Genomic DNA, 23,005 nt, shown 5'->3' on the forward strand with positions numbered 1-23,005 from the left:
TTCTAGGCTAAGTTTTGGGATGTTACAGGCAATGTATCGCAAAGAAAAAAAAAAAAAGAAAACATACAAATTTTACGTGGAAATCATTTCAGAAAAAAAATAAGGGAAAAAAATTTACTATGTCGAATTTAAAAAATACAAGAGGAGAGACAACTACATCAATTTATAGGTTTGTAAAACCATATTCTAATCAAAGCAAAACAGAAGTAATGCAGTAAGGTTAAAACACCTTATTTTGGTCAACGTCAAATAGAACTAGTATACTTCTATATATAATTTAGTTGTGCAACCTGTACTATGTTGAGGACTTCGCCCTTGTAGATCATCCTATCTTGCTACTTGTATTTTATTTTAACAAGAATTTGAGTCACATATCTTTAACATAATTTAATCTTTATATTTTTATTTTCAGGAATTTAATCCCCTATTTTTTTCCAAAAAATTAAAATTTAGGTCTATTTGTTAACATTGTTAAAATCCTTATGTTAAATTTGTTAGTGTAACATTTTGAAATTAAAAAAACAAACCACTTGGTATCCATGTAATAAAAAAATAACATTATAATGGACTTAAATTTAATAGAAAATTTAATGGTGTTAACAATTCTTAAAAATTCACTTCAGTATTTTAATTAGAATAAAATATTTAGACTAACTAATTTGAGCAAAATATATGGATCAAAATTAAAATTTAACGATTTTTTTATAATTTTAAAAAAGTAGATGGATTAGAACTGAAATTCGTTATTTTCTCATGTCAAGAGAAAAGAAAAGAAAAATAATGAACAAATGCCTAAATTATGTCAAAATTAAAGTATAGAATTTAAATATCAAATTTGAACCAAATATAAAGATTGAAATTGAAATTTAACCATACTTATATAATTATAAAAAAGTAGACAGGTTAGAACTGAAATTTAACCATTACTTTTTCATGTGAAAATAATAATCGACATATGTCTTTTAAGGAATCTGACACAGGTTAAATTTTGTTATTAAATCATGTACTTTATAAAATTTTTGGATTTAGTCCTTATACTTTAATTTGATCATTTTTAGTCTTTGTACTTTTTGAATTGGTCAATTTTATTCCTTATACATTTTAAAGTTTGAAATTTTAGTCCTGAACCAAGTGTAGTAGCTAAATTCATTTAGTTAACTTCAATTACTAGTCTTATACTATGCGTGCAGTTGTAGATTTAGCCCATATTCTCCAATTGGATCATTCTAAGTCCCTATGCTTTTTAAAATTTGAAATCTTAGTCTTGATGCAAACTATCGTTGTTAATCCATTAATTGGAAAGATATTATCATATATGCAATGTTATGTTAGCTTGTAATTTCCACAAATTACTTACTAAAAACCCTATTAATCAATTAATAATTATCATTTGCATGTCAAGGCTAAAATTTCAAAATTCGAAAAGTATAGGGAGTTAGAATGATTCAATTGAAGAATATAGACAAAATCTACAACTTACATATAGTACAGAACTAGTAATTAATTTTAACCAAATAGATTTCACTGTTATTATTTGGATTAGGACTAAATTTTCAAAATTTGAAAAGTAGAGGGGCTAAAATTGACCATTTCAAAAAGCATAGGAATTAAAATTGATCAAATTAAAATATATGGACTAAATTCACAACTTCTGCGAAGTAAGAGACTAATAGTATAGTTCAAATTTAACAAAATAGATTTAACCATTACTGCTCGAATCAGGACTAAGTTTTCAAAAATTAAAAAGTATAGTGGCTAAAAGTGACCAATTCAAAAAGCACATAAACTAAAATTAATCAAATTGAAGTATATAGGCTAAATTCAAAGAAGGGGACTAAAAGCTACGACTTTCTGAAAAATAGAAAAGTATTTCCATATTCCATTGTCGGGAATTGAACCCGGGTCTCCTGGGTGAAAGCCAGATATCCTAACCACTGGACGACAATGGATTTTCGGAAAATGGTAGTGTAAAAATATCTTTAAACTATATAAAAATTTAAATTACTTTTATCATTCTAATTAATTAATTTTAATGATTTAATAATATTAATAATATCTTATAATTTTAAAATTATATATGGAAAATTAAATATACGATAACAGTTTAGAATTAACTAAGTATATTAAATCTATTTGGGGATAAATCTAAAATTATACATGAAATTTGGCTTAATGTGCAATTTTATATATAGAATTTTGATTTTAATCAATTCTCACAAATTATTAACACAATTATTGGTATATCATAATTTTATGTTTATGTATTACATACATAAATAATTCTATTTATTCAATATAAAAATAAATTGATGTATTTATTTTTAAATGTATATGATTGAATCAAAATTAAAATTTCATGTATCAAATTGCATATTGAATCAAAGTTCATGTATAAATTTGAGCAGTGGCGGAGGCAGAAAATTTTCTAGGGGGTTGAAATTAAATTGTAAATTTTACGATAGTAAAAATGTAATTTCCCCATTTTAATAGCCTATTTAATTATAATTTTAAAGGATTAAATTAAAATTTTAATATTTTTAGGGTGTCAAGATATAATTGTACCTTTATTAATTTAAAATTTTATAAATTTTAACGAGCCTAAATAAAAAAAATTTCATTTTTTGGACATCGATAGCTTGCCAAACCCTCCTAACTACTCCCTTGATTTTGAGATTAATTTCAATCTATTTATGAGTTAAGTTAGAGGCATAAAGTGGAAAAAATCATGTTGAAATTGAATATTAAATGAAGTTCTAAATAAACCTAAAAAATATTTTAATTTTTTTAAAAAACTACAAACAAATTAGGTATAGATTAAAAATATTATATTTTTTAATTTCTAAAATTAAATTTATGATAAATTATAAAAAAATATATACAATTATTATTTTAAATTAAAAAACCTAATTTTTTTTCTAAATGAGTAAAGAACAAATACGTAATTATTTAAATATTATTTTTATAAAATTTTATATCATAGGTCTAATTTTACTTGTGAAATTAAATACACTATTTAAATATTATTAGTCTATCAAACTTTTTAATTTCACAAACTTTTATCTTTTTCATTTCTATTTTGTTTTTCTCGGTTTTTAGCTTAATTATATCCTCGATCTTTATACTCCTCAAGCTTTTAAAATTTAGTTATACTTTTAATTTTAAGTATTTAATTCCTCTAATTGATTGGTTTAAAAAATAAAGTTTAACCGGTAACGCTTTTATTGGATTTCTGTTGATTTTGAATATGTGACATTTTAATATTCAAAGGTTTGATTTAAAAATTAAAATTTAATTAATAACATATATTCAAAAATAATAGAAATCAATTAATAACGTTATCAAAAACAATGAGACTAAATTAGACCCGTTCTTTTTCCCCAAATGCTAACATGTCAACATTTGAAGTTCAATTTTATATAGTATTCATTTGTATTTTTTTTATTCTTCATGTCCATTTTACCCCATATTTAGGGTTTATGGTTGCCCCTTCTAATGATATCGTCTCTAAGGTTCGAACTTACGTTTCCCCTTGAAAATGTAACGTGCCTTACAATTGCATTCAACACTTATTTTAATATATATTTATAAATATTTTGTTTTAGGTAAGATATTTTGGTAATTTACATTTTGAAAAGTTTAAAAAATAAAAGAGAAAAGTTGAATTTGCATAAAAAATTTATAAGGACTAATTATACAATTTGACCTAAAATTTTACCCGAATCATGACATTATCATGTCACATCAGCTTGCAAATCAATAATATTAATCATCATATAATTTTTTAAAGTTCAATGGTCCAAACGTAATTTCAAGCAAAATCGAGTGGCTTAATTTGTAATTTACCCTATATTTGTTTTGGGCTTATAGGTGACTTGGAGTTGGCCCAATAACAGCTCAAAATGCTTAATTCACATGCATCGGTGCTTCGTTTTTGGGGTTTTAGGGTTTTGCTTTTTGCTTCTGCCTTTGCTTTTTGCTTCTTACTCTCAACCAAAAATGACTGCTCAGGCCGACAAAGAGATCGAAGAGATCCTGGCAGCTCATCTCGACCAACAAAAAATCGATGTATTTTCTTAAAATCAGGATTTCTTCTTTTCTCCTGATTTTTTATATTTTTTTAATTGTTTTTTTTTTCTGATTTTCAGTCCGAGATACCAGAGCAACCTGTTGTTGAAGATGACGACGAGGAAGATGACGATGACGATGATGATGAAGATGATGCCGAAGGTCAATATTCATTTTCCATACTTTCTTTTTCATTTTCTGAACTTTAATTTTTTTTTGAGATTTGGCTTGAAGTAACTTGAATGACGCTATCGTTTTTGGTTATTGTAGTTCCTTTAGTTCATGGATTTTTATTTGATCTTTGGTTTGTGTTGTGAAATGTGCTTAAACCTTCTTTAAGATGCACTAGTCTGAGATTGATTCTGAGATGTGCTCCTACTTGGCTTCCCGATCTAGTTTAACTCAAATAGTTCAACCAGTCGATCTAGCCCTATTTGAGTATTTTAATAGGGAGCTGAGTTTCTCGAACCTTGAATATATGCATACTCGAGCTTCAGAGCAAGGTTTACGCTCTTTTGACTTGGATTGACTCAATTGCGCTCCTGTATAGGCTTACCTCTAAGCTGTTTTGTTGATATTATTTAAATACTTGTGCCTGCAAGCTACTCGGGTTTGAGTAAAAAAATAACTTCAATTTTTTCTATATCTCAAGTATCGACTGGAGTAACTTGTGAGCCGAATAGAGGGTTTTTTTTTTTTAAAAAGAAAAAGAAAAAGAAAAATTGATATTGAGAAAACTTAAATCGAACTTGATCTTGAGTTCAAGAATGAGTTATTGAATTTGAAGTCAAGCATCTGAATTGAGCACATATTTTACTAGGTAAGCGAGTTTAATCAACCCTAATCAGATAATATTGAGTTTTTAGAGTGAAACTCGATTGAGCATGAAACTAATATTGAGTCTCGAATTTTGAGTCAAGTTTGATTGTAGCTCTACTTCTACTTGTATGCGTAGTTTTGCTTCTTTGGAATGTACAAAGAAAATTGGCTGTCATAGTTGTGTATTAAATGTTCATTCGGATGGATTTAGATATTGTGTCATGAAGTGTTTTTAAAGGCACTTAAAATCCTTATTGTCGTTTTCGTGAGACAAAAAAAGGCTAACTGAATCAAGCACAATATGTATATTTGTGGGTCTATGCTGAAGATATAAAACTTTGTTTCAAGTTTGCTGTTGAATATCCAAATACTGAATTATAATTGTGTGTATAAATGTTATAGATGCACCAATTCCTTATATTTTTAAGTTTATTGTTGCAGTGTTATCAAGGCACGTGCCTAGGTATGCTTGTTCCTTGCACCTTAGTGCTAGACAAGAAAGCGTGCATGGTGTCTTGTCTTATAAAGTTTGAGATGCTTTTGTTGTCTAGTATTATGGTGCTGCGCCTGTCATGACAACATTAGTCTCATGTTCATCTTTGAAAATATTGAAACGTCAAATGCGTAAAGCTCTTAAAGCAAATTGTTTTAAGCATTTCCTTTTGGCATGCTAAATGTATCTATTTCTTACCAAATTAACATGCCAGGATTTTCGTGAATCACTTTATTCATAGTTTCACATTCAGGGAATTCATATGTCAATGTTTATCTATAAAGATATCCGTCTTTATATTGTTGTTATGTCTTAGGTCATCATGAGGGAGAAGGAGATGGAACTGGTAGGTCAAAGCAAAGCCGAAGTGAAAAGAAGAGTCGCAAAGCTATGTTGAAGCTTGGGATGAAACCGATCCCTGGTGTTAGCCGGGTCACTGTGAAGAAGAGCAAGAATGTAAGTTGTCCTCTTTTCATATTGTTAATCATTTATCTGGATTTAAATAGCTCTTCTAATATGATACTAGGACCATATTTTGCAATTTGTTCTTTTGGCTACCATAATGGCATTTATTGTGTTTTCAATCTCGATAATTGCCCCACAGTCACAATTCTTTGCAGTAAAAGTAGACTTCAGTCATTGAGATTTGAATTCTAAATTTGAACCAACGTTTAGTTGTTTTGATAACTGATATTTACATGTTGAATGCAGATTTTATTTGTCATCTCAAAACCAGACGTGTTCAAGAGCCCAGCATCAGATACTTATGTAATATTTGGAGAGGCTAAGATTGAGGACTTAAGCTCACAACTGCAGACTCGAGCTGCAGAGCAATTCAAGGCTCCTGATCTAAGCCAAGTGATATCAAAACCAGAGTCATCAACAGCAGTCCAGGACGATGAAGAAGTGGATGAAACAGGGGTGGAGCCCAAGGACATTGAATTAGTTATGACACAAGCAGGAGTATCCAGGTCAAAGGCTGTCAAGGCACTCAAGGCTGCTGATGGTGACATTGTTAGTGCTATAATGGAGCTTACTGCCTAATAACGGTGTTGATTTAGCAGCAGTTTTGGTTGCTGAAAGTTGTGTGCTTCATTTCAGATATCCCTACTGTTTTTTTGAGAATGTTATTGTGTCCTTTTTCTTCTTGTCGGTTGTTGTATTAGTAAAAAAACCATCTGTGAGGACGTTTTCTGTTATAAAAATGGTCTCGGTTAAGAATTCTTCGCTGAGGGAGAGAATCCCGTTACCAAGAAATCTCACATCGACTGTGTTCCTTAACAATTTTCCTCATAGCACAACTTGAAAGAAAATTTCTTGAACATGTGGAAAGACAACAATTTTCATGCCTTTTATTACAAGAGAAATAACCAATAACAGAACTGAGAGTGCAAACTATAGAAAGAGTAGAGATGCCAAGAAGAATGACCTATTTCGAAGGATCAAACTGTAATTTAAGAAGGAACAGAAATGATAGCAGAATGATTCGAACTCTCCCAGACCTCAATCCCTTCCACATTTTCTCTGCTAACAAACAATCTCTCCCCACCTCCTTCAATTCTCTTTATCAACCCTCTCTCCCCCATCTCCACTTTATCCACATAATTCCTCTTCAAACTCACCTCATCTCTTCCATTTTCAGTATCCCCTCTTCGCTCACTCCAACCTCCTCTCTCATTCAATCTCGACCAAACCTCCAATCCTCCATCTTTCCCCACGAATACCTGCCTTTTATAGCAATGCAAATGAACCTCATTCCCACCATAGCTAGCTTCTCTCATGCTAGGATTTGTATCTTCCATATATACCCAAGGATCATCACCTAGTTTACGAATATCTGCCATTGCCAAATCCCCAGATTTTGAACATATCTTGAAGAGTACCGAATCGTCAATATCAACACCGACGTCGGCGAATGAGTCTCCGAACCTGCTGCTCCGCCCCGAACCTGGCTCGTTAGTTTCCCATACCACTTCCTTCCTTCTCGGGTCCCATATCCTAATATAACCCGAGTAACCAAATGCCCCACATGTGACGGCACTTCCGATAACCAAACCAGTTTCCGGTAGCCACGTCACTTTTCCGGGGACTGTGTTCTTGGCGGCGCTTCCTGATTGGCGAGTCAACTCTGATGAGACCTGAAGCGTTGATTTGTCGATAACGAGGACGCTGTTTTCTCTATGGGGACAATCGAATGATACGAAGACCGAGTCGGGTGAGTTAGCGATGGCGCAGACTCGGGCTTTGTATATCCGTGGGTCGTCCTTGTCAGTCCAATGAACTGAACCGGTGTAGCGACGGCTGGAGAGGTCGTAGATATGGAGACCCGATGAGGATTCGGATCCGACAGCGGCTATTTCTGGCCATACCCGGCAAATCGAGGTGATATCATCGAGATGCGTACGGACGGCGGTGGAGTATGATAAGTAGGAATCGTATATTGAAATTTGACCACCGTGAGCGATCCAAAGTGAACCATCTTCTCCGGCGGAGAAAGTGGAAGGAACAGCGTCTGAGGCAGGGCGGATGGTATCGACGATGGCGGCGTCTATGCCATGAAGCGGCGAGGGCAAAGAGGCAGAGCGGAGACGGGACTCCACGCCGTAATAAAGAGCCTCTTCGGCGAGTTCCTGGATAGAGAAGCGGCGGAGGGCGGCGGAAGGGAGGCGGTTAGAGCGGAGGAGGGAGAGAAGGACGGAAAAGATTTCAGGATCCCGGTCAATGAAGATAGGGTTATAGGCAGCTCGGTTGGAAAGGGCAGCAAGGAGGGAATCAGGACCGGCGGACTGGAGGGTGGAGAGGGTAGTTTCAAAAAACTTGCCCCCGACATTGAGCTTTATGCGGCGGCCAGGAGTGGTTGGATTGGAAATTTGGGCAGCCATTGAAGTCATATAATTCAATGATTAGAGCTTTGAGATCCCCTTTAAGAAACCACAGCTTTGTCTGTAAGCTTTAAAGTCGACGCTTTGGGTTAAATATAAAATATGAAAAAGTAGGGAACCTCCCCGAAATCATCGACTTCAACACTGTTACATTTCTCTCAAACATTTCATCGAACAGTCTATAAGCAAATGTTTAACGTTTCTTCCACCACACCGCTCGGCATAATTGAAGGATTAAAGCTTTTCATTAACTTGAAGGATTGGATGGAGAATCGATCATAGATAAATAGTATGCTTCATGATTCGATTTGTAAGCTTACCATGAAACGATTAACGTTGATTTATGTTATTTTAGTTTGCAATCTCATAGTAACATATATCGCCATCGGTACCACTCAAAGAGCTTAACATGCATTCCACCAGCTCACAAAATTACAAAGCTTCACTTCTTTTTTCACCACACTAGTGGGAAAATCCCATCCGCCATTGAAGTAGCTCATCTAAGCTTCCCCACAGCTTTCAATGACACACCGTAGTGTATGTGATCAATGATCCCTCGACAAGACATCTCAAATAAGGCTGACCGAGAAAACCCTCATATAGATTTCGTTCAAATACTATGTAAATGTATTAGGGTCGATTTGATTTTCTGCTCACAAGTTGAAACCTCGTATGCATACATGATTGGAACGATACAAGGGATATGGATTTCGACGGTGCAACACAAGCTATAACATTCTTAAATGCAGTTAGAGAACACCCTTAAATGCAAGCTTTATACTTCAAAATCAATAGACTTGGCAACATCTCCCAGCAATGAAACATAATCAACTATGTTCTTCGAGGAAGTCTCATATTTCCATATCTATGCCTGAATATGCATCGGAGACATGAGTGTTCGAACACAAGAAAATCAAAGAATCGGAAACAAAAAATCTTGGTGACGAGAACAAACAACTTCAGACCTGGAAAATCAACCTCCGGTATAAATGAAAAGTAACCAAACCATATCATCACCAAATAAGTAAAGCAATCATTTTCCATATGTATGATTGTATTTAGAGGAACACCAAAGACGGAAAAAAAAAAGCTCATGGCTGAGAAAAGCATATGGAGCTCCTAATAGTTTCAGATTCCAAACAAAATGATAACCAACTACCCTGACCATGATTTACCACATAAGTTGATCTATGAATAACATCATATTGCTAAAAAATTATAGCACATGTTAGTGTACCTCAACCATTAGAGTAAAAATTCTCCCATACTTGATACCAACCAGTATAAGGAATAATAAACAACCACAATATGGATCCATCAAAACAACACACTGGATTCATCTCAATTATGGCAGCCAAAACTCCTAATTAATTTCTCCAACAAGTAGGGTAAGAAGCAGATTTGCAAGTTCTATTCAAAATTTAAACATAGCAAGAGAACAGTAATTTCACATGCGAAGTTCCAAGACAAAAGCCAATATAAGAAAATATTTACGCTCGGTTTAGTACATTATTTCTCGACTACCATGACAAAAAATTTAACATTTGTAGAAGAGAAAACAAGCTGATTGAAATATATTTTTTATATCTCACTTTCTATAGTAGTGTTGCCAAATTTATAATATATATATTAAGGAACAAGATGACAAGCAAGCTAGAGACAAGATATTACACCAGAGAATTAATATGGAAACTACTACTTGATAACCATGAAGTGATTCTTCAAGTACAAGAGATAAATTAAAAAGGGAAAAAAAACCTTAAAGCAAGAGACCTCGAAGTCTTTAAGGTTTTAAAAATGATGCCTAGGAAATGAAATTAATGGTTATCTCATAAACCTCACAAAAATGGGGGTGAATAAGTGGTTGAAAGTTTAGCCATAAAACTAATACATCATGAAACTGATAGTTCATAGAATATGCCAGTCAGCCGAGACAAAGTAAACAACCAGTGACAATTAAATAAGGGATCCATCCATTTACATGACAATCAGGTCAAGGGATGAGGAGAAAAGAACAGATAAAACCTATTGTAGTCATTATTAGACCTGTACGAAGTTAATCCTTCGCTCGTTAGGCCTTTGAAATAAAGGTGCAACCTGAATATTACATGTAAACAACTCTATTTCAGTTTTCCTCAAAAATGGAACCTGAGTTAAAGCTGAGTTAAAGCTAAAGAACCCGAATTCATTATAAAAAGAGAAAGCCCAAAACTGAGTGTCAACATATCAATTACATGAGCACATTATTCACATTATTATACCATTTCATCCTGTACGAATAATACATATCGATATGTAAATGAGCAATGCAACTATATCATGATAATATCAAATCTTAACTAGAAGCTAACCTCGAATTGCATGATCCTTTATATAGACAAATCTGAAACAGAACAATAACCAGTCATGAAACGAAATGCGATATTCTAGCAGCCATATTTGCCACCTGAGCCTGCATTTGAGCTTCCTTAACTTTGCAGGCAGTAGCCCTATGGAAGAACTGCTCCCTTGACAACAATCTCACATTCCTCAAATACTGATCAAACGGCACAACCCCATCTTGCACTGCCTTATCCAAGGAATAAACCACATCTTCGATAGCTAAATCAGCAGCTGTGGAATCCAAGACTTGTTTAGAAAGAACATCCACGCAATGAATCGCTTCATCAACATCTACATTATTATTCTTCTTCCCTAAGTTCTTTATTTTCCCTTCATTATCTCTAATCCAACTATCCAACACATCTGCATTCATCAAAACAACCTGTAATTGTTGTTCTAAACCTTCTTTTTCATCTTGCATCTCTTTCAACCCTTTATTAATCTCTTCCTCTCGCCTTCTTAAAACAGCTTGAGCCGAAAACATTCCTTCCATTTCAACTTCCCTTGCTTTTCTCATCCCAATTATATCCCCATGAACCATCTCCACCAGCTTATTCATTGCGTTCCTCTTATAAACCTCGGCGGCATCATCCGTGGAAGTAGGACGAGCTTGCGAATGCTGTGGATGCTGTACCCTCCCATAAGGTGATGGGGGATATCCTGCCGCCGCGGCCGTAGCAGCCACCCTAGGTCCTGGCGGCGGTGGATGTTGCCCATAAGTAGACGTCATGGAGGAATTAATCGAAGGGTTAGGGCTGGGGCTAGGGCTAGGGCTAGGGTTAGGATTGGGGCGGCGTTGCGAATAAAGAGGCGGATCACGAGAAAAAGCAGAGCTTAAATGAAGGACTAAATCGACAAGATTAGAACTTGGGTAAATCCAATTATGCAAATAAGGAATCGAAACTAACCCAGAAGGAGAAACATGAGGATGGGGTCGTTTGATGATCATGTCGCGCGTGGGATTGACGTAGACGGCGGGGGCGTAACGAGGGTAAGATTCCATGAGCCAGATAATGATGGGGATGTTGTAAGTGACGCCTTGGAAAGGCATAGGGATGGTGCCGTCGGCTTGGAGGAGGTTAACGGATCGGCCGTCGTTATGGGTAAAAGTGGCGGTCTTGGGTTCGAGGGAAGGGTAGTTGGAGATGAGGGAAACGAGTTGTTGACGGATTAGCCATTTGGTGTCTTCGGAGTAAGGGAGGGCGGAAGGGCCGCGTTGGGAGAGGACGGAGGAGAGGAATTGTTGGATTTGTTGGGGGTTTGGCGGCGGTGTTGACGACGGCGGAACCATTGGTGGCGGTGGGCGGTGGGCGGTTGGGTACGAGAGATTGTATTTGTTATGGCTTTGGGATTTGCCTTAGCTTAGCAATGAGAATCCTTGAGAAATTTCCTTTCCTTAGTTATGAATCCTTTGCTTTTTTATTTTATAAAATTACTATTTTATATGATTTTTTAGTATTATATGAATTTATAGGGTTAAATATAGATTTGGTACCTAAACTTGTCCACTTTTCCTAAATTGGTACTTAAAGTTTTTTTTGCCCCAGATTGATACCCAAATTTTTTCTTCGTCAACTAGTTTGGTACTTTTTCCGTTAAGTCTCAAACAGGTGACAGTATCTAGACCACACCACCATGATTGGCCGCTTTTCTGGCCCGAAATGACACCTAATTGTTGCTCTCCATTTTTTCTTTTGAATGCTTCGATTAAATTTCTCAAAAAATTCCCCAAAAGCCACAAAAATGCCTTCAATTTTTTAACTTCTATAACGTCGATCTAAAGATTCGACTGTTGAACCATCATGTAACTTCGACCACGACTTCTCCTTGGTATGATGAACTTCTTCACCACTCAAATCTCTTAAATGGGTTTCAAAAAAACTTACATTAAAAATATAAAACATTGGGTTTCAGTGTTTGATGGGTTGGCTATTACAGCCATTGTGGTAGGTATTTAGCCCTTTGCCAAATCATTTTCATCAGCCATGGGATTTGAGGGTCTAAGTATTATAAAGGATTGAAGGGTTGATTGATGGGGGTTAAGAGTTGATGATTCAAGTACCTCATATTTCATTGTTGTAGTTTCTTGTAAGCAAACAAAATTGTTGCGGAATTGGAGTTTTCTTTTTTCACAATTCTAAATTTAAGTTTTTCTTTTTGTTTCTTGGTATTCTAATTGATTTTGGGATTAAATGAACGACGTTTTCCCTTTTTTTTTTGTTGAATATTCATTTTAAGTATTCATTTAATTATTTTATTTATTTGCATGTTTGCCTGCTATCTTGAATCAATGTATTATTGATTTATTAATGAATGTTCTTCAACTTTTTTTAAATTTATTTGCAAAATCTCATAATTTCTCAAAATGTGATCTCCTTTAACGTGAAAGAGAAACGCTTGGTAGAAATAAAATCGATTAAAACCCAAGTTGATTCAACACATCCGACTCAAATAGAAAAATAATAAAAGCTCATGTAAGACCAAGAAATGGAGCAATAGATGAAAGACAAAGTAAGCAAATGAAAATGAAACAAATATGATGGAGATGACTTATTTGAATCCTATTGAGAAAATCTAAGAAAGATTTTTTTTAATTTATTATTTTTATATAAATTTTAGATTTTTAAAATTTTAAAAAAAATTATGATATTTAAAAATATTTTTATTTATTTTTAATATATATTTTAAATTATAATATCATTATGATGTCATTAATGTCACGTGTCACAACTATATTCTGTCACTTATCCTACACTTAACGACATTAAAAAAAGTACCAAACTAGTTTACAGAGAAAAAGTTTAGGTACCAATCTGGGACAAAAAAAATCTTAAGTATCAATCTGAAAAAAATGGACAAGTTTAGGCACCGATTTTATATTTAACCATATTTTATATGATAAAATATTATGAAGTTGATTTTTACAAGTCACTCAATTATAATTTTGAAAAAAAAAATTACTCCATTAACAATTTTAAAATACATCTATAGGAAAATTACTTGTTGAATTTGGTGTAATAAGTTAAAATAAGAGCATATTTGATCAACTAAATTATCATAATAGCTTAAAAATAATAAAAATAAAGGGCGAATTTAGGCAAAAATATTAATTTAAAACGAAAATTAGGGAAATACGATAGTTCTTTTGAAATTTAGGAAAAAAAGTTGTTTTTGCGAAAGTGCACAAGGAAAGACTGGGGTGAAAGCACACCTTCTTGCCACGTCAACCAAAATGCAATATAAAAAAAGGAGTCACGGATTGAAATTTAAAAAAACCGAGAAAAATTCAATAATTTTCTAAAAACCTGAGATGACATTTGCTCGTCTCATCTTTTTTATTGCAGAACCTTCATGTCATAATAATATTAAGAATCTTGGGAAAGAAAAACTTTTCAGAAAAGTGCTTCTAAAAGAATCTTGAGTCATGTTCGATCTTTTCCAACATTTTTGAAAAATATTTCATATCTGACGTTAGAGTTTTCTTATAAAATGAAGATTATATGGAGAGCGTTTCATAATTAAATTTCGAGCAGAAGGTTTGCATACTGAGCAGAAAATTATTGATGTTAAAAATCTGAAGTTGGAAAATCAACCCAACAAACTAAATTAGTTCAAGTAAGTAAATTTGGTGTCGTTGTTTGAATTTGGTTAATGAGTATGTGAAACAAGGTTTTTCTGGCGGAGATGAGTACATGGATTAGAGTCGTTATTTATTACGATGATCAAATTTGTGACACCGAAATTAGGGTCTTCTTTTATCAGCCCAATCTAGAGAATTGACTTTTAATGGGAGCATCAAATTGAACAAGTTTCTGTCAAGAATTAGAAGGAAAGTCTTAGCTTCAAGTCGGAGGAGAATTTCAAGCTTGAAATATAGATATCTAGCATCAATATACCTTGTAAGATATAATACATTTGAGCTCAAAGGCGACATGGATGTCGAGTTAATACTTGATGCTCATTGCTCAACTAGAAATGTTATACTAAAGTTATATGCCCAGTTTGTTGATATAAAGGAAGGTAGTTCGAGTTCGACAACAGTTCCAGTTAATTTGTTTTAGGAACAGGAAGCAAAAAACCCAACTATATAATAGTGCGGTAGTTTCACGATGTTGTTGCAAAGCTCATATAAGGGAATGTCAGAATCATCAATTGGAAGACATTTTCTATTTCAGCATTCGATTGCAACTTTGACGTACAATTGGGATTAGTTTGTAACCCGAGTGCAGAGATCCCAATACGACATTCTATGAGTGTCTTTGGTTTCAACTTCGAAACACCGATGTCCTATGCTAGAACCCTTATGTGGGTATGCCATCAAGTTAGACGGGTGGACAATCCGAAAGTAATATTGATCTTAACGTAGGGTTGCTAAGTACGAATGATGTTCTCCCTACCATTTGCACCGACGAAAGGACATCGAATCTGCATGTATGGCACCCTTCTAATTTTCGTATTTGCCACTGTTGAGTCCTTTATATAAATGCAGCCTAAACTCGCCAGCCACACCTTTCGCCAGCTCTCTAACATTCCCCAACATATAATGTTGGTGTAGACTTTGCGACCTTGTTATCAATCGAAACCTTCATGTTGTACTGTTTGATGGCAAACACACAGTTTGCTTTGTTCTTTAATCATTGCCTAACAAACAACTCTTTTAACTGAGAGTTTGACGCCAATCTGTGATCAAGGACTATATTGGCATACTCGGGGAACTCAGGTGCATGCACTACATCTGGATCTACACTCAATATGTCGCCCCCAAGGTCATTCCGTAAAACAATACCGTGACCTGGGTTACTGAAAGAAGAGGGAGTGAACATCTTCAACCTCCTCCGAGACTTTATCATCGATACCGTCCGAAACCTCATCAAGATCGGAGTCACTATAATATTCAACATCGTGATCAGAATCTTCACCATTGTTGGACCCTTCTTCAACGTTTGCATCAATGGCTATCACATCCAGATGTATTTGTAGACGGGACCTGGGCCAGGGTTGTTATACGAACTCCCACCATAATTTGGATTTTTGGGCATCTGTGATGTCCCTCCGCAGTCTGACTGATCTATCCATCCGACATTAAGATCAAAGTCAAACCTATGATGTTGACTTATTAGACTGACATTCTCAACAGGCTCTAAGTCAGTTAACTCAGCAAATAACTCAACTGGTTGGGGGTTCTCATTCCCGACCGACCACATATTTCCCTCATAATGCCCAAGTCATTATCATCTAACAGTTGCATCTCACAAATTTTCAACGGATCTGTAGAGATGGTAAACTTGTAAAATAATCTGAACATCGTCCTTCCACAACGAATAGCTATTTTCGCATTGATCTTTCTTTTCATTTTCTTCCAGCTTCACAGTTTTATTGAATCGTAACCCTACTCTCTGCCGACCTTGAAATACATAACCAACATCACCTTCTACAATTTCACCATAAAAAAGAACGTACACCAAAAACACCAAATTATTCATCTTCACCACAATTTGTGAGTTTTCCCACTAAACACAATAATTTCTCTCTTTTCTTCTTTTCCAGTGTAACTGTTGCAAGAATGTCAACAAGATTTATATATATAGCACCACAAATGTGATTATGGCAAAGAGAATGGCTCCATTAAAATCAAAAATTCATTTTTATGGAAGGTGGTGATGCCATTCTCTATGGCACCACCTAATAAATTAATAATTTCACTAAAAAAATAAAAAAAATGTTAAAAAATTTTAAACACTGTGACGCCATTCTATATGGTTCTACTAAATAATGTATCATTTTTAATTTTAAATTAAAAAAACATATTTAAAAAATGGTAGATTTCACTGGTGGCACCATTCTCTAGGCACCGTCAAATAAAATAACATTTTTTAATTTTTAAACTAAAAAAAATTAAAAAAATTAAACCCTAACACAATAAAATGGTGACGTCATTCTCTATAGCTCCACCACCATTATTTATTTTTTAGCCCCTCAATTATTGAAAAGTATTAATATTTTCTTGGTATTTATACTGGTGAGGCCATTCTCCATGGCTCCACTAAAAAAATATTTTTTTATTATAATAATTAACGTGACATGTTGGTGGCATCAATCTCTTTGACTCCACTAACTTTTATTATTCATTTCAAATCATTTATGTACATAATAAAAAAAGTGGGTCATTTTCGTAATTTAGTAAAACTTTAAGGTCATTTTAATAAAAACTTCACGAACAAAACCACTAACATTTAACTATTTAACTAAAAAATTGATTATATTAAAAAAGCAAAAAAAAAAAAAGACTAAAATGAAAAACACGCTTTCACAGTCTCTCTTTAAAATCGTCCTATTTTTTCAAAATAATAATAAAAAAAGACGAATTATTATGCCAAATAATTTTTTTTAGATATTTATATTTTCAAAATCATAATTTTTAGATATTTATGATTTCAAAATAGTAAAATGGGCTATCCAAGTTGCCCGAATTTGATTCGAATGAGTTTGAATAAGAAATTTGAAATGTCGGGCCGCGACCCAAGCCATGTACAGCTCTTGTGCTTCAGTAGTTTCACCAATAAAACCCTGTGCATCAGCCCTCAAGAACCAAATCTATTAGAAATACAATTTCACCAATAATCTCCACAAGAACAGGTTCCATTCTTGAAGTGGTGAAATCGCTGCATATCTCGAACTATGATTTCTCCTCCGGTTACGAGTGAAATGTATTTAGTTGCGGTATGACAGTCGCCACAAACTCTCAGGTTTTTTCTGATATGTATAGGTGTGCCTTGGCTGGTATTCAACAGTCCGAATGCGATTGCTAGCCTCTCACTGTGTGTGCTGTTCAGTTGCTCTTTAACGTCGTCTTCCACATCATGAATCGAACTTGTGTCAGGAGCATAACCGGCAGCTTTGATCTTATTTCCTAGCTCCTCGAGGAAAGCATAGATCCGTTTAGACTGAGGGTGGTTTGTGGTTCCAGAGTAGAAACTGTGAACTTCATTTCTCAACTCAACTACACTGCAGCCGGGTGTTTTCTGAAGCCCTTTCTTTTTCATCGTAGTTCGAACTTTGGCTACTTCACCCCACATTGAAGCTGTTGCGTATATGTTAGCAAGCAGTACATGGTATCCACCTTCATCCGGATTTAATGCAAACAGTTTGTTTGCAGCCTTCTCACCTAAATCGACATTTTTATGGATTTTGCAAGCTCCCAACATGGCACCATATACATTAATCCCTGGCTCAATAGGCATCTTTCGAATGAAATTCCAAGCTTCATTTAGTCGACCAGCTCGACCAAGAAGGTCAACCATGGCTCCATAGTGGTCCATACCAGGCTCTATGCCATAATCTCTCTTCATGCTGGTAAAGTAGCTAAGCCCCTCTTCCACCATACCTGCATGGCTGCAAGCAGACAGAACACTTAGGAATGTCACATCATTTGGCTTCATGACGCCCTTTTGCATTTCATTGAACAATTCTAAAGCAGCTTTTCCGAGCCCATGTGTCCCATAGCCATCTATCATAGCATTCCAAGTCGTTACATGCCGCTCATTCATCCTATCGAAAAGCTTCCTGGCAGTGTGAATTGCTCCACACTTTGCATACATGTCAACCAGTGCGGTCATCACGAAAATATCATCATCCAAACAACTTCTAATACAAAATCCATGAATCCACTTTGCTTGCCGTGTAACTGATAATTCCGCCAGAGCAGGAATCACACTCACCATTGTGAAAGTATCCGGTCTCATGTTTCGAGAATGCATCTCGTAAAAGTAGTTCAAAGCATCATTAACGCGTCCATTTTGCGCAAAGCCTAAAATCATAGCATTCCAAGAAACAAGGGTCTTACCACGCAATTTTTTGAAAATATCCACAGCAAGGTCAACTCTCTTACATTTGGAGTACATGGAAATCAAAGAGTTCATAACAGAAACATTGGTACCAAGTTTCAACTTATCCGATAACTTATGAACAAACATTCCTCGGTCAAGATCACCCAAATCAGCACAAGCACGAGCAGCTCCCATTATAGTAACATCAGTCGGTTCCACTCCTTCATCCAACATCTTCTCAAAAATAGCCATCGCTTCCTCAGCATACCCACTTCGAACATAACCATCGATCATTGAATTCCACGATACCATAGTCCTCCGTTTCATCCCATCAAAGACCAACCTCCCAATTCCAATATACCTGCATTTCGAATACATATCAACCAATGCAGTATTCACATTCACAAGCCCTTCAAAACCCGCTCTTAAAACATAACCATGAATCGACCTCCCTATCTTAACCAATCCCATATCAGCCACTGAAGGCAAAATGGAAACAAGGGTAACAGAATCAGGTCTTTGCCCTTCCTCCTGCATCTTAACAACTAAACCCAAAGCAAGTTTAGCCAATCCATTCTGCGCAAACCCAGAAATAATCGTATTCCAAGAAACCAAATCTCTCTCAGGCATTCTATCAAACATCTTATAAGCTTCCTCAATTTGTCTACATTTTGCATACACATTAACCACTCCAGTCATTGCAAAGACATTTGAAGAAAACCCATTTTTTATCAACTGCCCATGTATCTCCTTCCCTCTTCTAAGCTCCCCTTTATCCCCACAAACTTTCAACAAGTAAGTAAAGTTATAAACAACAGGCTTAACATTATCAGCTTTCATCCTAACAAAAAACAATAAAGCTTCGTGTAACGATGAGTACTTGGCATACCCTTTAAGCAAAGTGTAATAAAGAACTTCGGGTTTATCTTGGATAGGTTCGAAAACGCGGGCAGCTTCAGCAATGCAACCGTGGTTGCAGAAAAGGCTAAGGAGTTTGGTTTGAAACAAGTGCTCGGTGTAGAGATTGGATTTGATTATATGGGGAAGGATTTGGTAAACTTCTTTAATGGAAGTAGAGAGTTCTAAAAGGATAGCTGCTGGGTGTTTATAAACATGGAGAGGAATCTGAGTTCTTTGAGAAAGCGTGTGGGAACGAGAATGGAGTTTTGGGGTTGGGATTTCGGTGATAGTTGGAGAAGAAGATATGAGCTGAGAGCTCATGGCTGTTTTCTACCAATGCAATGTTACATTCTCATGAGCTTCAATTCAATGGCTTCTTCAAATGAGAGGACTGAAACTGGATTAGGATTGCGAGATTTTTTCTTTTCATTTTCTTTTGGATTTGTTTGTGATAAAATGGGCCGAATAAAGAAAAATCATGGGCCAAGTAATTTCTAATTTGGTCTAATTCTAAATTTCATCCTTGTGAAACTTAAGAAGTTAGTCCATCTATTTTTTTGCCAGAAAGTCCCTCTATTTTAGTTTGTCAAAATTTGATCCTTATATGTTATAAAAACCAATAAATTAGTCCAATTATTGGTAAATATATGAATTTGAGCTATTGATTTTTACTAATAAATTTACATATAAATTGATGAACTATTGATTTTTGCTAAATGCTTACATATAAATTATTGAATTGTTGATTTTATGTATAAATTTAACACCAAGATTAATATTTACCCAATTTGACTAACTTATTTTAATTTTCATAAAATACGATGATTAAATTCTAACAAATTAAAATAGAAGAACTAATTTATCAATTTTATATAATACAATCTTACACATTTCTATTAAAAAAGAACAAATAATTGCAAATTTCTATCAACAAGGTAAGCATTAAGCTTTTGAATTATCAATTAATTACGATAAACTATTTGAATTATCAATTAATTACGATAAACTATCTCCTCAATCACTCTAAAATTAGGTCATTCTTATTTTGTTCACCCTAATTTTTTTTTGTTAATTTGGTCGCCGATGTTAAAGAAATTGATCAAATTGACCACTCAACAATTAAATCCATCTCTTCTACTGATAATTTTTCCTTATTTTTTCTCTTCTCTCCTTTACTTCATCTTTTCCCTTCTAACCCAAGAACCCTAACTGCTGCCTCTTTAAAGATGTCATCGTTGCTTTCATCGAACAATCATTGACAAGCTTAAAAGTAGAAAGACATCTCAAAATAAGGCCATATAAACAACGAGATTAAGAGGTTAGAGCATGAAAAATATAAAGCTTTGGGAGTGACCTCACAATTTTTGAGGGTTTTCTTTGAGAAATCCAAGCCTATAGATTTGAAAACGAAGCTTTGGGCTTCACATCAGTAGTTTTAGATTGAGAGTCTATGTAAAGACCTAGTTTCTAGTGGTGTCAAAAAATACGGTTTTGAGACCTCGTTTTCATAAACTGAGTCCGTAAATATTAAATAGAGATATTTATGGAGTTAGTATATTGATGAATTGAAATTTGGTTAAGCGGTTTAACTGAAATTGTGAGTATTTAAGGCTCAAGGACTAAATTGTAAAAGTTTAATCGCTATAGGTTTCTAATTAGATTAAGACTTGGGGACTTAAATAACAATTATTCAAAGACTAAAATAGCTAATAGACCAATTTTAAGTTGATGATAGTGGGATGTGATGTTTATTATCATTAGCCTAAGTTAATTAAAGATTATGGTTTAATTAATTATGATTATGTAAATTAACTAAGCTTAATTAAAATTAAACAAACAATATAAGCTAATTAAATGGGAAAAAGATAAAAAAAAGCTATCATCATCTTCCTCCTACATCGTCCACCATAACCAAAGAAGAAAGAAAAGCTTTAAAACCCTTAAACATTCGACCTTCAAAATTCAAGTAAGTCTCTAACCATTTTTCTTTGATTTTTGTAGATTTGAGGTCATGGGAGCGTGATTTAGCTAGCCCATGTACCAATTTGTAAAATTGTCAAAGTTTTTGAAACCTGCCATTGTTGATATTTGAATGAATTTGGTGTGAAATTGTTAGAAATTAAGTTTAGGATATGAAAATAACTAAATTGTAAAGCTTAATTGTTAGTTTCGAACATTAGGGGCCAAATTGAATAAAATGCAAAATTTTCATGAATTGTTGGTAGGAATAGAAAATAGAGGGTCACTAATAAGTTTAGGTGAAATTAGATTTTAATCTAAAGCCCTAAATTGAAAGTTATGCTTGTCTTAATTTTAAGGACTAAATTAAATAAATTATAAAATATGTGAAATTTTACATTTGATTCTAATTTGGCTGGAAATTGATAATGTGATACGTTTTATGATTATTTTAGCTAACGACAACACCAAACAACCGAGAGGGAAAGGAAAAGAGAAAATCGTTGACGAGTAACGCACGAAACCTCAGTTTGTACTATTATTCTTAGGATAGAATTATTTGATTTTGTATCTATGCTTATTGAGTGATTAGTTATTGGGATGAGTCAATTTTCAATAATATGAAATGTTTTGATTGAATTGCTATGGTTGAGATTGTATATCGAAACAAGGACTAAATAGAATAGAATAGAAAATGATGTGATTAATTGATAAATGATAATTGAAATGAAATTGAGTTGAAATATGCTATGTTATAGATAGATTGATGATAAATTGTGAATATGGAATGTGAATTGAACATTAATACTTTATTAACTAGTCGGGCTAAGTCGGATATAGTTGACATGCCATAGGATTGGATTCTGTATTGGTTTATGTGTTTACACGCCAGGATGCACTTCGTCTGCCAGTATGCACTTTACATGCTAGTTTTCCCTTACTCTATTTTTTTGCTAATGCACTTCAATGCTAGTATGATGTGTTGGTTGGACGATCCGTGTATCTGTCTGAGTCCAAGTCGGGTTAATAGGGGTCACTAATAATAAGTTTGGTAACTAATATTGAAATGAATTGATATGATGTTGAGATTTTGAATATGTTCATATATGATTGATTTGAGAAGTATGTGTTTTATTATGCAAGCAAGTGAAATCGAGCCTGACATGTTGAATCGAACGTGAATGAGTCAATAGACTCCAAAATCGGATAGAATGGTAAGTATAAGGTAAGTGAATTGAAATTGTTATATAAAATTGATCCAATTGATACCATTTCCATATATATATATTGATGTTAATTGAAGATTGGATACAAGTTCAAAATGGTAGTGGAAAGATAAAAATGAATAGGTCAAATATGAACTTGCTTGCAAAGATGCCAATGTTATGTATGCATAGTTGTTGAAATCCTATTTGACTATAAGCATATAATGTTTATTTGTAAAGCATGTAACAAATGATGGATTTGGTATGATTGATGAATGTCTATTTAGGTTGAATTGTTAATTGGTATATGTATTATGTAATAACAATGTAGTTATGCTTTTATATCTTCAATCATGAACGTACCATTGAGCCCTATTGCTCGACGTACAACTTGTTTTCTCCATGTGCAAGTTTGGGTATTCCTCGAAGCCTCAGGACCTAAAGTCAACATCCAACCACCGTTTCCGACTTAAC

At 34.1% G+C, this 23,005-nt stretch overlaps 4 protein-coding genes and 1 non-coding gene across 7 annotated transcripts; 1 reads left to right on the forward strand and 4 right to left on the reverse strand.

The window, feature by feature from the left end:
* Positions 1-1,877: 1,877 nt before the first annotated feature.
* On the reverse strand, positions 1,878-1,949 carry TRNAE-UUC (transfer RNA glutamic acid (anticodon UUC)). The gene has a single exon. It is a non-coding gene; the product is annotated as a tRNA-Glu (tRNA).
* Positions 1,950-3,880: 1,931 nt separating this feature from the next.
* LOC121218623 (nascent polypeptide-associated complex subunit alpha-like protein 1) lies at positions 3,881-6,639 on the forward strand. Its single transcript, XM_041096118.1, has 4 exons — positions 3,881-4,065; positions 4,146-4,227; positions 5,694-5,833; positions 6,089-6,639. The coding sequence occupies exons 1-4, from the start codon at positions 3,913-3,915 to the stop codon at positions 6,419-6,421; spliced, it is 708 nt and encodes a 235-aa protein (XP_040952052.1). The 5' UTR covers positions 3,881-3,912; the 3' UTR covers positions 6,422-6,639.
* A 66-nt stretch (positions 6,640-6,705) lies between these two features.
* On the reverse strand, positions 6,706-8,547 carry LOC107955340 (protein ENDOPLASMIC RETICULUM-ARRESTED PEN3). The gene has a single exon (XM_016891090.2). It carries the CDS (start codon positions 8,266-8,268, stop codon positions 6,832-6,834), a length of 1,437 nt encoding a protein of 478 aa, XP_016746579.2. The 5' UTR covers positions 8,269-8,547; the 3' UTR covers positions 6,706-6,831.
* Positions 8,548-8,997: 450 nt separating this feature from the next.
* Positions 8,998-12,053, reverse strand: LOC121218622 (protein ELC-like). Of its 3 annotated transcripts, none has more exons than XM_041096117.1 (2): positions 10,611-12,053; positions 8,998-9,130 (listed from the first exon to the last, which is right to left on the reverse strand). In XM_041096117.1, exon 1 carries the CDS (start codon positions 11,930-11,932, stop codon positions 10,664-10,666), a length of 1,269 nt encoding a protein of 422 aa, XP_040952051.1. In that variant the 5' UTR covers positions 11,933-12,053; the 3' UTR covers positions 8,998-9,130; positions 10,611-10,663. The 3 variants fall into 3 exon arrangements, with proteins under 3 accessions (XP_040952051.1, XP_040952050.1, XP_040952049.1); XM_041096116.1 differs by having other exon boundaries at positions 9,102-9,224; XM_041096115.1 differs by lacking the exon at positions 8,998-9,130 and adding an exon at positions 10,145-10,356.
* A 4,953-nt stretch (positions 12,054-17,006) lies between these two features.
* Positions 17,007-19,800, reverse strand: LOC107955338 (pentatricopeptide repeat-containing protein At1g11290, chloroplastic). Its single transcript, XM_016891089.2, has one exon. It carries the CDS (start codon positions 19,686-19,688, stop codon positions 17,253-17,255), a length of 2,436 nt encoding a protein of 811 aa, XP_016746578.2. The 5' UTR covers positions 19,689-19,800; the 3' UTR covers positions 17,007-17,252.
* Positions 19,801-23,005: the final 3,205 nt, after the last annotated feature.

This window comes from Gossypium hirsutum, chromosome D06 (assembly GCF_007990345.1).
Source record: "Gossypium hirsutum isolate 1008001.06 chromosome D06, Gossypium_hirsutum_v2.1, whole genome shotgun sequence".
Lineage (NCBI taxonomy): Eukaryota > Viridiplantae > Streptophyta > Magnoliopsida > Malvales > Malvaceae > Gossypium > Gossypium hirsutum.

What these genes read in the sequence shown, in the direction of transcription:
- LOC121218623 (XM_041096118.1), top strand. Translation starts at nt 3,913, where the DNA reads ATGCATCGGTGCTTCGTTTTTGGGGTTTTAGGGTTTTGCTTTTTGCTT. An exon ending in TCGACCAACAAAAAATCGAT is followed by an intron (nt 4,066 to 4,145) that starts GTATTTTCTTAA and finishes TCTGATTTTCAG; the next exon opens with TCCGAGATACCAGAGCAACC. An exon ending in TGATGAAGATGATGCCGAAG is followed by an intron (nt 4,228 to 5,693) that starts GTCAATATTCAT and finishes GTTATGTCTTAG; the next exon opens with GTCATCATGAGGGAGAAGGA.
- LOC107955340 (XM_016891090.2), bottom strand. Translation starts at nt 8,268, where the DNA reads ATGACTTCAATGGCTGCCCAAATTTCCAATCCAACCACTCCTGGCCGC.
- LOC121218622 (XM_041096117.1), bottom strand. Translation starts at nt 11,932, where the DNA reads ATGGTTCCGCCGTCGTCAACACCGCCGCCAAACCCCCAACAAATCCAA.
- LOC107955338 (XM_016891089.2), bottom strand. Translation starts at nt 19,688, where the DNA reads ATGAGCTCTCAGCTCATATCTTCTTCTCCAACTATCACCGAAATCCCA.